The sequence below is a fragment of the Diabrotica virgifera genome, chromosome 9 (assembly GCF_917563875.1).
Source record: "Diabrotica virgifera virgifera chromosome 9, PGI_DIABVI_V3a".
In the NCBI taxonomy this organism is placed as follows: Eukaryota; Metazoa; Arthropoda; class Insecta; order Coleoptera; family Chrysomelidae; genus Diabrotica; species Diabrotica virgifera.
This window is the reverse complement of record NC_065451.1, coordinates 10764919-10780149: the sequence shown is the minus strand read 5'-3', so window position 1 is coordinate 10780149 and position 15231 is coordinate 10764919. Positions and strand designations below refer to the sequence as shown.

Here is a 15231-nt window from a genome sequence, read left to right as displayed (position 1 = left end):
ACTATATTGTGAAACCGACATAAATATTAACACTGAGATGAAGTCAATAATTTATAAAGTCAGTGTAAGACCAATAATGACATATGCATCAGAAACAAGACTCGATACAGCCACAATACAAAAACTACTAGAAACGACAGAAATGAAAGTACTGAGAAGAATTACAGGAAATACTCTGAGAGATCGAAAGAGGGGTGAAGGCATTAGAAGAAAACGTAACGTACAGTGTATAAACGAATAGACACTAAATAGAACAAAAGAATGAAATAACCATATAAGCGGAATGGGGAGACAAGTGTATTCAAAATAGCAAGAAATAAATCACCAATCGACAACCTTCCAAAGAGGTATTAATCGGCATTAATCCAAGCAGAATTGCTTACACAGAGGAAAAAGAATAAGGAAAAGAAAGTTTTCTTGTTCCAGGAATTCCATAAGTTTTTCTCCTCTTGTGTTTCTTCTGCCGAATTCGAAATTTCCAATCTTGTTTTCAGATATTAACCTGTATAGATTTGAATATCGTATAGAATAATCCATAGTAGCGGGTTTTTATTTTGCGATCAGAAAATACATTGGACAAAACGATGAATTTATATCAACAATATTGTAAAAATGCACACTATACAGAAATACAAAAGAACAATGAAGTAATTGATTTAACATAAATCGTGAAATGCAGAAGTAAGCTAAGATATTTTGTCAAAAATATTTAAAAATTTCGAGAATCTTGTCCTCTTTGTGAACTTGGACAAATCCTTGGACCTGGTGAACTGCCTTGAGCTCTTGTTCTCGTTGGAGTTCCTCGAGAATCTCGATATGTACCTTCGGGAGACATTCCAGTTGATGGTGATCTCCTGCTAAAATCAGCTGGAGGTGACGTAGATGCTAAGAATTGACTCTGCATTTCTGGTGGACTGTAAAATTGTGGAGGTTGTGTTGCGTCAAGCATCTTCGCATGCGGCGTTTTAGGTAAAGCTCTTTCAGGCGGTTGCCAACCAGATATTCCTGCAGATCGAGGAGGAGACTTCCTTGCAGGAGGTGAAAAATCTGAAGGAGGCAAATCTGGATGCCTAGCCATAACGTCTGCAAGGAATTCATCTACATTCGACTCATCTAGTCGCCTCCTCACAGTCGTATATAACCGTTCAGCTTCTCTTCTTGTTCGAACTGGTGTTTGGTGAAGCTGGGAAGGTAGTTCCTTATAACTTGTATCCTGTTCCGGAGAATATCTTCGTGATGGTTGAGGAGGTGTTCGTTCTGGAGAGTAAAATTGAGGTGGAGCCTCTTGTTCTATACCAGGAGGTGTGTGATACGTCGGAGGAATATAACCTTTAGCAAAGTCAAACATTCCTTCATCATCTGGAAAAGGACGTGGGGGTGTTGGTTGAGGAGATGGTCTTCGCTGTTGAGGTGGTAATCTTTGGGGTGTTTGTTGTATTTCCCTAGGACTAAATTGTTTTGACGCATCTGGGCTTCTTTGCGGTGGAGTAACAGGTAATCGTTGAGGAAATGGGACAGATTGTTGTTGTTCTCTAGGACTAAATTGTGGTTGTGGTGGGGGTCTTTGAGGTGAAGTAGCAGGTAATCGTTGAGGAGAGGGAATAGATTGTTGTTCCATAGCACTAAATTGCGGTTGTGCTATTCCTGTTCTTTGTGAAAATTCCTCTTGCATCCTGCTGGCTCCAGATGTACTAGGACATGGTTTACCAGATGGTTGAGAGACACCTGTTCTTTGAGAAAATTCCTCTTGCATCCTGCTGGCTCCAGCTGTACTAGGACATGGTTTGCCAGATGGTTGAGAGGCAGCACCTGGCCTTGTTGGAATCTGTGTTCTTGTTGAAGGCGGTTTGAGTCTACTTTGAGTGGGTATTCTCGATCCACCAGCTTGAGGAATTCTGGAAGCGGGTATTACTGTTTTTTGTATTTGTGACAATTCATGTTGAGGTAGCTGAGTAGGTGATGCAATAGGACTTGTAGGAATAAGATCACTAAATGTTTCGTCAGCTATAGCTTGTACTGGACCTACATCAGGAAAAGGTGGTGAAGGTGGAAATATATCTGGATCTGGCTCATCTTGTTCAATATCTTGCACTACATTTGCAACTCTCTTCAACATTTCAGCGGTCTTTCTATCGTGTCTAAATAAGTAGTCAATGTACTCTTTTTCTTTTTCTAGACGAGATTTGGGAGGTATCCCATATTGAGGTGTGCTATAAGTTGACTCTGGTACTTGTCGTACTGGTTGTGTTCTATCATAGCAAGTCTTTCCTAGACTTGTGTCCGCTGGGAAACCAGAGACATCAACATCTTGATCAATAGCTTTTTCAACATGTGGCTTCTCTGAGATTTTCCTGGGTTGTAATGTTTCCATTAAGGAAGGTACTACATCTTTAAATACCTTATGTGCGTTAGGCGAGCCTCTTGTGATTGGATGCATCGGTCGAGGTTGTGGTACCTCTGGTTCTGGTAATTGTTGGTCTCGTGAAATATCCTCTTTAGTTGAAGTATCTGTTTTGACATCGCTATAATCCGGTGCCATTTCGTCTTCAATAAGATCTGAAAGTGCCATTGCCTCTTGGAACAGTTTGTCCATTTCACCATCTCTGCCGCTGCACTCAAAGGAACATTTCAGTTTACTAGGATCTGTTTCTTTTGATGCCTCTTTTTGCAGAGGTGATTCAGTTGTGTAAAGATTCGGCGATTTAAGTCTTTTAGGACTAACAGACGGTTTGGGAGTGGTTAAAGGAATACCAGCTTGTGCAGGTAACACGCCTTGGGCGTTTTCTGTTACGCGGTCTATTTCTTTTTGCATAGTTCTCGTTTGTATGGTATCTCTAAAGTATTTAACAAGTAAAGAATCTTCTTTAAGTTCCTGTTCGTATTCAGTTTCATTTAAGTCGAAGAAATTCTCAAAATCATATTCCACCTTGGCTTTCCTTCCGATTTCTTCTTGGTCATCTTCTTCATCGTCATCGAATGTACACGTCTTACGTCGTCTCTTTTTCTCCTCGATGATTTCACCACGTTCATAATCTCGTATAGCCCTTTCAATCTCATTATATTCTTCCTCCAAGTCCGAGTCCATAAACGCCAGCGGTTCATATCTTTGTGGTGCCCCTTTCTCAGAACGTACTTTTGGAATAGCACCAGTAGCTGCAGTAGGTCTTGGTGCGTCTAAAACTTCCATCAACGTTGAGCTCCAAGTTGGAGGCTTCCTTTCTTCTTGTGGAGGAACTTTAGTAGCCAACGGCTTAATCGGAGGAGTATCTCCCAACTTCTTAATTTTTCTTTTTTTCTTTTTATCTGGCGTGGGTTCTAATGGTTTACAAGGCTCTCCTTCAGGACCAGGACAAGGAACACATGTCCCTGCTGATTTACCGTGTCCCATAGGAAGTGGACTAGATGTGTCGACAGCACTTTTGGCCATTTTTGGGAAAATACCTTTGTCTGCTTTTTGCCATTGAGTTATTGGGTCTTTGGATATAGCATAATAACAATGAACACCAAAACCAGGTATGTCTTGAGCAGCAACGTATTCTCTTAGATCCGAAGATATATCAGTCGTGTAAGGAGGGAAATCGCCTATTTGACCTTGCAGCTGCCTTCTTATGTTAGTTCGTCTTTCCTTTTGTTCAGCTATTATAAGATCTTCTGCCATAGCATTCAAATCGTACTCACCAGGAAACTCTTCAAGCACCTCATAGTTAGTGGGATCATCGGTAAATATCCCTACAAGTTTCTTCCTCTGAAGGGCAAAGAGCAACAACTTGATATAGTCAGTTTTGAGTTTTTCATGTGCCTGTTCGTCTTCCTTGATTTTTTTCACCCATGCTGCAGCTAAGACTCTATCCTTTGCGTCTGGCAAGGCGAATATTAACGGCCTTGCAAATTTCGAATAAAATTCCAATTCGTTTATGTTTTCCATGGCAGTGATTGAAAATCCACGGCAAATTTTGAGCGCTGGTGTACTACAATTTTAACGGCACTGTGACATTTTTTTATTTATAAAAAATGACGTTTTCTTTCAATCAAATCATCCAATAGAATTACTCAATATTCAGTAAAATATATTCGTTGTAAATGGGCAAAGGTTGGTTTAAATTAAAATAGTCTTCTTTATTTTACACTGCCTTTTTTCTTCTGGTCCACAGCTAAGTTTAATTATTATTTGTTTTCTCATTTATGTGACTTGCAGACTTGCCATATAGTGCATCTAGTTCTTTTTTTATTTATTGCTTTCTGATAAGGTATTTTTTATTGTCTTTGAGTTATGGCACAAAAGATTATTAGATTTGTTTCATGTATAATGCAGTAGTGCAGAGCTATTTAGAGCGGCAGTCAACAGTGTCCACATAGCCATGATACTTTCCAACCTTCGATAGAAGATGGAACTTAAAGAAGAATATAAACAATTACAGATACAGGTATAAATAACTGTGAAAGAAATGCAAACACACAACTTACATCTGAGCGGATCTTTTGCTATTGTCATACATATAGTTTAGTTGGTAGAAATGCTCATATTTAGTTGGCGGCTTACTTGAAAAAACTGAAAGAGCTGTCTCTGAAGATCATCTTCTGATTCAGCAATAATTGCTGCATCATCTGCGTAACACGCCATACCAATTCTTTTGTTGCCCATTCTATATCCTAGATTAAGAGATGTTACTTTGTTTATAATTTTGCCCATGAGTAGGTTAAACAAGAAGGGGCTTAAACTGTATCCTTGTCTAATTCCTCCCGGTGTTGGAATATTTTCAGTGAACTGGTCTTCTGCTCTAACTTTGGTTACGTTGTTGTTAGTTAGGTTATGGACTATCTTTGTTATGCTGATCGGTGTTTTATTTTCTATTAATATATTTAGAATGTCTCCCAGGCGAACTCTGTCAAACGTCTTCGTCAGATCAATGAAGCAAATATACGCTGGCATGCCGAACTCTGTAGCTTTTTCTTTTGCCTTTCTTTTTCTTTATTGCAAAATAAAGATTAAAATATTCAAGACGAATGTTAACAAGAAAAGAAAAACAAAAAATGGAGCATAGATACATTGAAAATAGAAGGAACAATACACAACAGTATACAGAAGAATGGGACAAAAACTGAGAAAATACAACATTAAGGATATGAAAAAGGAATGGAACAACATAAAAGCAGCACAATAGAAACTGCACGACAACTATATAGGACACCAAGGAAACAAAAAATGTAGAGCATGTTTTGATGAAGAATGTCACAAAAAAAATCAAATTAAAACCTCAGGAGAAAAAAATGTCTAGAGAATGGAAAGCAGGAACAATTAGAACTATGCCGAAGAGAGAAGCAAGAAGCCAAGAAATTCAATAGGTGAAAGAAGGAGACATGGATTTCTGAACAAATGCAATAGTTAGAAATAAAAATGATAAAGACAACGAAAAACTTTTCGAATATATAAAACAACAATATATGTAGTATGTAGTACCAAAAAACAACCATAAAATAAACAAAAAGATTGAGAAAAACCGTGTTTATTCCTATAATATCCTAATCACTTCGTGCCCGAATTGATTTTCTTAGGAAGATTTCGAAGTCCGTCCTGTATATATAATAGGTGGAAAGCAATATTAATTTATTGGTGGCATTTGTAAAGTGAAAACGATATTTCGAGGGTCTCGAGAATAGACTGTCCTTTTTCAATGGTCTCTAACAATATCGAGGTATATTCTTAGAACCCGAATGCATCGGGGCCAAGCTGTCTAGCAGACTGAGAAACCGTAGACCAAACGTCGTTAGGATCGAATGCTATTTCGGAGAAAGATAATTAGAAGCTGGGCTTTTGTTTAGTGTTTAGTTTTTGGGTTTTGTCTTTGTAATGCCCGATTTTTATATATTTAAAAACTGTGTAGCACGAATACATATTATGGGAAATAATACTATAAAAATAGAAAATTTACAGTCATTATATTGGTTAATATTATTCAATGTCGTCTTCTATGCAAGGTAGACGATAACGCTCAGGTTAATAGGTAAATCTAATCAACCGCTATTTTCAGAACTGTTTGGACATCCAAACTAATTCTTTAACTATGTTATTTTTCTACGCCATCTTTTATGTTTTCTGCCAAAATTGGCTGTTGTGATTAATTCATTCTTCATATTTCTCATTATACAGTATGGTGCAAATGAAAGGAATAAATTCGTTATTTCGTAAACCGGTGACTTTAAGAAAAAATCCCGAAAGGGATCGATTTTTATTTTTAAATTATGATATTTTGGCATATATGTCATACTAGTGACGTCATCCATCTGGACGTGATGACGTAATCGATAATTTTTTTAAATGGGATTAGGGGTCGTGTGCTAGCTCATTAGAAAGGTCATTCAATTATCTATTCAGTAATATAAATATTTATATAACTATTTGTACAGGGTGTCAAAAAAAATTGTCTAATTCAATTATTTGATAAAAAAAGAAGAATGTATGTAATTTATTTAACTCAAAATACATTTTACTGTTTCCCGAAAATAGAAAAAAAATGTTTATTTCAGAAATAAACATTGCTTTTCGATTAAATTCAATGTTCAAGCCAGCTCCCACCAGCCACTTGCCTTTTGGAAGATTCTTCTTCTTCTTCTTCTTCCTCTTTATAACCAATTCTGCTTGTTCATTGGCGGATTGCTACCTCTATGGAGGGTTGTCACTCCACCTTTTGCGCGGTCGGTCGATACTTCTTCTACCGATTGGTGATTTATCTCGTGCTATTTTGACCACACGTGTCTCCCCCAATCTGGTTATGTGGTTGTTCCATTCTATTTTTCTATTTAGTGTCCATTCGTTTATACACTGTACGTTACATTGTCTTCTAATATCTTCGCTCCTCTTTCGATCTCTCAGTGTATTTCCTGTAATTCTTCTCAGTACTCTCATCTCTGCCGTTTCCAGTAGTCTTTATGTTGTGGCTGTATCGGGTCTTGTTTCTGATGCATATGTCATTATTGGTCTTACACTGGCTTTATAAATTCTTGACTTCATCTCAGTGTTAATATGTCGGTTTCGCCATATAGTGTTATTAAGGCATCCTGCCAATCTATTTGCTTTTTGTACTTGATTTCTCACTTCAAACCCACCTTTTGGAAGATGGAACATTTAATTTAAGCGAAAAGCAATGTTTATTTGTGATATAAACATTTTTGTCTGATTTCTGACAGCAGTAAAATGTATTTTGCATTAAATAAATTATATACATTCTTCTTTTTTTTTGTCAAATAATTTACTTTAAAAAATTTTTTGGACACCCTGTATAAATAATTATGTAAATGTTTATATTACTGAATAGAGAATGGAATATCCTTTCAAATGAGCTAGCACACGACCCCTATTCTCATTTAAAAAAATCATCGATTACGTCATCACGCCCAGATGGATAACGTCACTAGTACGACATAAATGAAAAAATATCATAATTTAAAGAAAAAAATCGGCCAGTTTCGGGATTTTTTCTTAAAGTCGCCGATTTACGAAATAACGAATTTATTTCTTTCATTTGCACCATACTGTTATGTTCAAGATATGCTACTTTCTTTGATTTTATGGAGTTCTCTGTTAATTAGTGATTCTTTACAATCCAAGATATAGTATATAATATATAAAAAAAAATCAATGGGAAAACCCAATAGTTGGCTGTATACCATAGTTTAAAAAACTCATACAGAAGTAAAAACTTCAACTTGTATTCTGGTATAAAATCGTTTATTAAAAAACTATCTAAAAAGTCATCCAAATGAATTGCAAAACGTTTTCGTTCTAATTCAGAACATCTTCAGTGAATTCTGCTGAGTAGTTTGAAACTAGCACACTCTTTAAAGTGGTAACCCCATACCTATATGGTTTAAATATCTTATTTTAATAGAACATGGTGGCTACAAGTCGATGTTGTTAGATATAATAGAACACATGCTCAAAGGCACATACCAACTCTGTGCTCAGTTTAAGAAGACGTAAAAAGTTCGCAGTAGGCAACCCAAATTACACGGCACAAAGTAGTGGGTCAGGATCTAAAATCGAGTAAAAAAGTTGTTTGACTTTAGTTTGTGTTTGTTACTAGTTAGGCCCGGAGCTTAGAATGTTGAAACATATTTTCTTAGTAGAGTTTACGCAATAAAGGTTAAAAACCATAAAATATTGTTTTTTTGTTTCCAATGTTCTCTTAGCTTTCTATCAAATTTCAAAAATAGTAGAATGCAATTTTTTGCAGTTATACCTCATTTAATTTTTTATTGTTTAACATACATACTCAACAACGGTCGTGCCTACATCTAAAATCACATTTCGTTTTATCCGTTTATGGACATCTCAGACACACCTGTGCGAGGCAAACATTAATTTTATTTCCTATTGAAAACTACATAGGTATGACTACGACTGCAGGATCATAAAACGCCAAAGTATTCGTCTATCAGCCTCGAAGGAGACTTTCCCACTCCGCCCTAAGAATACCTGAATGCAAATGCCATAAACATTTTTAGCGGTTTTTGCAAAAAATTATTATGTATGTATGACCGTGTGGTCATAAAGTCTCGAAGAGAACGACGTTCACCAACGTGTGTGTCGACCTGCAATTTAATCGCTTACAGGACGAAGTACATCGATCATATCGGTTGAGTTATGAATCATGGTCTTTTTACCAAAGGCGGGGTAAATTTGGCAACAGTGAACGTAGGGCCTATCAAATTACAGACATGTTGTATATAAATTTGTTTGGTATTGTCCGAGTAAAACATTTTGTGGAATAGCTTTAAGCCGGTGAAATATGATATTCTTCAAATAAAGATATTAGGTCAAACGTTTAAGAAGCAGCGCTTTGAACGCATCTGTGTTTTTACGCCCAGACCTCCCATATATATTCACAAGTTTCGTGCAAAACGTTTAGTTTTAGTTCGGTAGCAGTGTAGTACTGGAGTGTACGTGTGTTAAGTGATACGAGTGTTTTGTTTGCTGTAATTATTTTGAATATTGGTTTAGTATTTAATAGTTTGGAGAGTATAAAGTGTTGATTATTGTAATTTAATTAATGTGAATAGTGATGTGGCGCCCGTGGGATAATGTAAATATCGCGTACGATAACGCTGATATTGTAGAAATTGCCAGTGCTAGTGTGAACGTAATTACTAAAAAGAGTGCCCGTAAAGAAGATTGGAATGCATTTAAATGCTGAAACACAGCAAATATGTTTGAATGTACACAAAAATCTACGTACTCAAAAATCTACGAAATTTGGCTTCGATGAAACACTATTGGCACAAGCCACCTCTGATTTAACAGAAATTCCACTTTCTACTGTATATAAAATAGTCAAAAATGAACCCTATCATCGCAGGAAACGATGTGTCTACAAATTTTCAAGACCTTTAAATCCTTCACTTGTAAAACTATTGAAAACCACAATATACGACTGCTACAAAAGCAATGAAATACCTACAATACAAATAATAAGAAAGAAATTTCAAACAACCGGTCGAAATATGAACTGCTGTGAGAAAACTCTTCAAAATTGGATAAAAAAATGGGCTTTAAATTAAAAAAATAAATAAACGTCAAGCAATTATGGAAAGCCAAAGAATAATCAACAGACGTAATATGTACCTAGAAGAAATTACTAAATATAGGCAAGAAAATAGGAGAATTTATTGTTTAGATGAAACTTGGTATGATATCCACGAACGACACAGTAAAGAACGGATGGACAGATGGTTCAAGCATGTGCATTGTGCATACCAGAAATGCCTGCAAATAAAGGCTCGCGGCTAATTATTATTGTACATTGCGGAGGAAGTGAGGGATGGGTTCCGAATGCTTTAAAATTACGTGGGAAGAAAATGGAAGATTGTAACGTTGACTACCACAAGAATATGGAAGCTGACATTTTTGAAGATTGGTTTGAAAACTCGCTGATCCCAAACTTGGAGAAAAACAGCGTAATAGTGCTTGACAACGCTTCCTATCGTTCCCGACAGCTCACTAAAATACCAAATATGTACATCTTCAAAGAAAGCTGACCTGCAACATTTTTTAATGGAAAATGATTTGTATTTCGAAGATTTTTACACAAAAAAAAAACAACTATTGAAGTTCTACACACGAAGCAATTTAGAAAATTATCCGCTCTAGAGAGTATTGCCAAAAAGCATGGACACAACATATTAAGAATTCCCCCTAATTTTGTGTTTTCAATCCTATTGAGTTAATTTGGGGACAATTAAAACCAGGTATAAGGCGTCCAAATACATTTCCTAAATTTAACAAAAAGTTAATTGAGATAATTAAAAAAGAAGTAGCCAATATTACCAAAGAAGACTGGCAAAAAAGAATCGCCAAAGTGATCAAAGTGGAAGAATATTATAAGAAGATTGGGCACTTCCACATTAATGGTGGAAATAAGTGGAAATAGAGCCATCAAAGAAGACGAATGGATGGACAGAAAACGATGGCGGTCGAAATGCGAGAAACGGCAGAGGCTGTAGGAACCTCGCTTATGGATAGATAGATAGAAATAGAGTGAGCATATACAATACAGCTACTAAAGTGCTTCTGCTGTGGACCCACAATAAACAAGGAGGTCCCGGTGAGTAGGTATATGAAAATTTGGTGAGATATGTATGAGAAAATTAACTTCAACTCAAGTTAAGCCAGAGGTTTGAGAAACTGACAAATTTCACTTGAAAGCAGGATTACTCCAGCGTCCAGTGATTTATTTTCCTTAGCGTTGGATTAGGTAAACGAGAAGCTATAGAGTAACAATTGAGTGCCTGAGTAAGAGAAGGGGCTATGCCACACAACTTGAGATTTTGTTTATTTTTTTGTCGTTCTGCATAGTGCTGCCATCAAGGAACAATAATATGAACGTCTTGTAAGTGTGGCATATCCCCTTGTTTGTCTAAAATGCTATTGAAAATCCGTCAGTTCGAGCGTCAGCTGTTTGTTGAGAAAGATAAAACCTTACTCAAAATTACTCAAAAAAATAATTACTCAAAAAGATAATTACTCAAAAAAATTGTTTGTGGCATAATCATGCATGCATTCCTCTTCTTAAAGTGCCCTCTCCTCAATGGAGGCTGGCTACTACAATTGCAAACTCTTCTCTGTCTTCAACTGTTCTTATGCTGATGCATAGATGATGATAATGGTGATGATGGTTTACATGCAGCAAGTTCTTGAAGAAAAAGGAGTAAAATTTTTGGCAGGATTGAACAGAACGAAATGAATCCAGGAAGAAAAAGAACATCCTGGTCAAAGAACCTCAGACTGTGGTTTAATACAACATCTGTATAAACTTTTAGCGTTGCTGCAGAAAAGATAAAGGTTGAAATGATGATCGCCCGCATAGGCACATCAAAAATAAGAACAATAATGTAATGCAGATGTAAGAAAGAGTCCCACAAGAGTGACGCTGTTGCGGGAGCCAGTAAAAAGCAGAGGAAAAAAAATGAAGTGTAAGACCAAACTATAATGCTCATTGCTCATGTAAATAGAATATTAAAATTCTATAAGTAATACATACTTATAACGATATCGATATTGTCTTCTATTAAAAACTATAAAACACTTGTTGATAATTTCAATTTTGATTTAGGCAAATAACCTTTATGCTAAAGACTACGTTTAACCACCCAATTTAATAAAATAATTCAAACAGCTGAGAATTCTTACCTAAGATTAATTCTTGAAATATGTAAGCAAAAATGAATTTCCATACGCTAGAACCACAGCAAATCAAACGGATCTTCCATTGCATAATAATGTCTTTTTCATCATATTAAAATTCAGAAACCAGCATATAACAGAAAAATGACATACATTGTAACTACAATGTAGACAGTAGACAGACGTGCATAACAAACATTAAAATACAAACGCAAATTAGCAATTCCTGAATTGAATTATTGGCAGTAATATTGCTCACGAATTGTTCAATTATACAGGGTGTCCCGAAAAGATTGGTCATAAATTATACCACAGATTTTGGGGTCAAAAATAGGTTGATTAACCTCACTTACCTATATACAATAGTGCACACAAAAAAGTTACAGCCCTTTGAAGTTACAAAATAAAGAAAACTCTTAGAGATTTTTTATTGAAAATGGACATGTGGCATTCCTATGGGAGCAACATCTTAAAAAAAATTAAAATGAAATTTGTGCACCCCATAAAAATTTTAAGGGGGTTTTGTTCCCTTAAACGCCCCCCAAACTTTTGTGTACGTTCCAATTATTAAATTATTATTGTAGCGCTATTAGTTAAATACAATGTTTTTAAAACTTTTTACCTCTTAGTACTTTTTCGATAAGCCAGTGTTTATCGAGATATTTTGAATATTTTTCGAATCCACCACATATTTGTATATGGTTAAGTACGATTATAGACACCTGTTAACAATCTGAAAATGTATTTATAATTTTACATTTTTAGGCGTATTTTGTAAAAGAAACCACATCTCGATAAAAGGTGACTTACCAAAAAAAAAGACTAAGAGGCAAAAAAGTTTTAGAAACACTGTGTTTAACTAATCTTACCACAATAATAGTTTAATTGGAACGTACACATACATTTGGGGGGTTTAAAGGAATAAAACTCCCATAAAATTTTTATGTAAATATATTTAAAAAGAAGCCGCATCTCGATAAAAACTGGCTTATCGACAAAATACTAGGAGGCAAAAAAGTTTTAAAAACGTTGTGTTTAACTAATGGTACCACAATAATGAATTAATTGGAACGTATACAAAAGTTTGGGGGGGTTTAAAGGAACAAAACCCCCATAAAATTTTTATGGGGTGGACAAATTTCACTATAATTTTCTTTTAAGATGTTCCTGTCATAATAATGATACATGTCCATTTTCAATAAATAATCTCTAATAGTTTTCGATATATTGAAAAAAATCGATTTTCATTTTGTAACTTCTGTAACTTTTTTTAGCACTGCCTTTAGTTGTACTTTTAGCACTGCCTTAAGAGCATAAGAGGAAAATTTGCTTGCGATGCCTTTTAAATGCATTCAATTTTTTCGAATCCTGAAAAAACTAATTAATATTTTTGAAAAGTTAAATACTGATTGAAAGATGCCATTATCGTCTAGGGCCGAAAGTCCCTTAAAATAAACAACAGGTTTCTTTTGAATAATATATTTAAAATTAACAATTACATACAATTTTCTCTTTTTTTTTCACCCTTTTAACTTATTCAAATAAACATAGAGGATAGAGATATTCAGGGACTTTCGGCCCTCGGTAATAATGTAATCTTTCATTCTGCGTTCAAATTTTTCAAAAATACTTATTAGTTTTCTCAGGGTTCGAAAAAATGAATGCATTTAAAAAGCACTGCAAGCAAATTTTGCGCCTACCCACTTAAACTGTTTTATGTCTATTATTTTCATATTCACAATATAAAAAACTGTTTTTTTTTTGTTTTGTAAAACATGCATTTTTGCGTTTTATTCCCAGTCCCAGTTAACATGTTTTTTGCGTATTTTTGTTAATTTTTTAATCAGTTAATTGGTATGAAATAACAAAAGCCATATTCCTATGAATGGTGATTATAGTTTTTTATATGTTACTTAAGTAATGTTAAAATTTACCGTGGCAAAGACGAAGACAAACAGCCACCCTGCTAAAGCTATCACGACGTTGGACCACATCTCCGAAGGGGAGTATGCAAACCACCTAGTTCATCACTTTCAACAACAAAAAACACAAATCAATCCTCCACTAATCACTATCACCACGTGCGCTCGGACATCGTCACCGTGGTCACACTCTGGTGCTCTTCGCGAAGTATCTCTATCAAACGATAACCGCCTCTGGTATAAACCTTCCTATATCTGCGGCTGTTGGCGAGCGACTTGCGGCTTGGAACTTGGAATCGGTCGTGAGATGAAAAGCTGTTCGAGACACGAGAAGTGAGAAGTGGTGAACAGTGAATAACACCCACTGGCTTGTTGGTGGCTGCGACCTCTTTTACTTCGTTGGGTTGGAACAAAAGGATTATATTGGATGGACGAGGAATGTATTTTTAAAATATATGTCAGATGGATGATATTAATTATATTTTAATTATGTGTTTAAACCGTGAAAATTTAAAAGTCATCTCGTAATATACTCTGGGCTAATTAGCAAAATTCATGGAATAGCTATTTGTATAACAAGGGAGGAAAGTGCTACTTTTCCTCCCGAGAATGAAGTTTACTGCCCGACGCGTAGCGGAGGGCAGTAATCATTCAAGGGAGGAAAAGTCACTTTACTCCCATGTTATACATATGGTTTTTCCACCTTCCTCAAATTAATAACAAGTCGTTTTTCATTTTTACTTAATTTATTTATGTAACTAACCAACAAAATTTATTAAAACTAAAACTAACAAGTAGGTACCATATAACTGTCAACTGTCAAATATAAGTCAAATTATTAATGTAAACATTGTTAAATCAAAATAACAATTTACTGTTTTTTACCATTCTGCAAAATACAGGGTGTTTTATAAATAAACGTTAAAATGTGTAGATACTTACGTAATAGAAAATAGATATTGTACAGGGCGTCAATAAGTTATATTTCATGAATGAAATACCATGACGTCACTTTTACTTTTCCTCCCTAGGGAGGAAAAATATTTTCCTCCCTAGGGAGGAAAAGTACAACTTTGCTCCCTACAATCAGGTCCGGAAAAGTATACTTTCGGTAGAGGTAGGTGGAAAAAGTTATTTACCAGCAATTTTATTGCTGGAATCGAATTATAAGATCCTATATATTAATAATATAGGTATGCAAAGTCCGCAGATAGTGTGCTACTTTTTTTATAAACAAAATGGCGCCGACAAATCGTATTTTTTTTCAATTATTGCTCTATAACTCCGAAGATTTTAACTTTACAACCAAAACAGCTTAATAAAAATTCACCACAATTAAATTCTGCATAGAGATATGTTTTTCACGATTTGCTCCGACGAAAATTTTCCTCGGAAAATTCGGGTTTTCCTAACAAAAACTCTAATTTTCAAATAAAGTTTTAGGTAAGTAATTATTAATCAATAATTAAATAACTTAGTGACATCAAAGCTTTCTTGGTATAGATTTTGTAATTCCAGAAGCCGGTGAAAATTAAAAGAATATTTTAGCAACAATTCAATTGTTAATTAACAAATTACGATCGCAATAATAAACAAAATAATCATGATACATTGATCAAACTTATAAAGATT

The 15231-nt window shown here is 35.1% G+C and overlaps 2 protein-coding genes across 6 annotated transcripts in view; both read right to left on the bottom strand.

Moving 5' to 3' along the window:
* The window catches only part of LOC114347039 (SPARC-related modular calcium-binding protein 2), a 186211-nt gene extending 172284 nt beyond the window's left edge, over positions 1-13927 (bottom strand). For 3 of the 5 annotated variants that reach the window (XM_028297775.2, XM_028297798.2, XM_028297803.2), the window contains exon 1: positions 13612-13926. In XM_028297775.2, the coding sequence (XP_028153576.1) occupies positions 13612-13671 (60 nt within the window). In that variant the 5' untranslated portion in view covers positions 13672-13926. Of the gene's footprint in view, positions 1-13611 lie in introns of all 5 variants that reach the window. The other 2 variants (XM_028297783.2, XM_028297790.2) reach the window with 2 other exon arrangements.
* Positions 533-3993, bottom strand: LOC114347018 (protein piccolo-like). The gene has a single exon (XM_028297755.2). It carries the CDS (start codon positions 3923-3925, stop codon positions 710-712), a length of 3216 nt encoding a protein of 1071 aa, XP_028153556.2. The 5' UTR covers positions 3926-3993; the 3' UTR covers positions 533-709.
* Positions 13928-15231: the final 1304 nt, after the last annotated feature.

What these genes read in the sequence shown, in the direction of transcription:
- LOC114347018 (XM_028297755.2), bottom strand. Translation starts at nt 3,925, where the DNA reads ATGGAAAACATAAACGAATTGGAATTTTATTCGAAATTTGCAAGGCCG.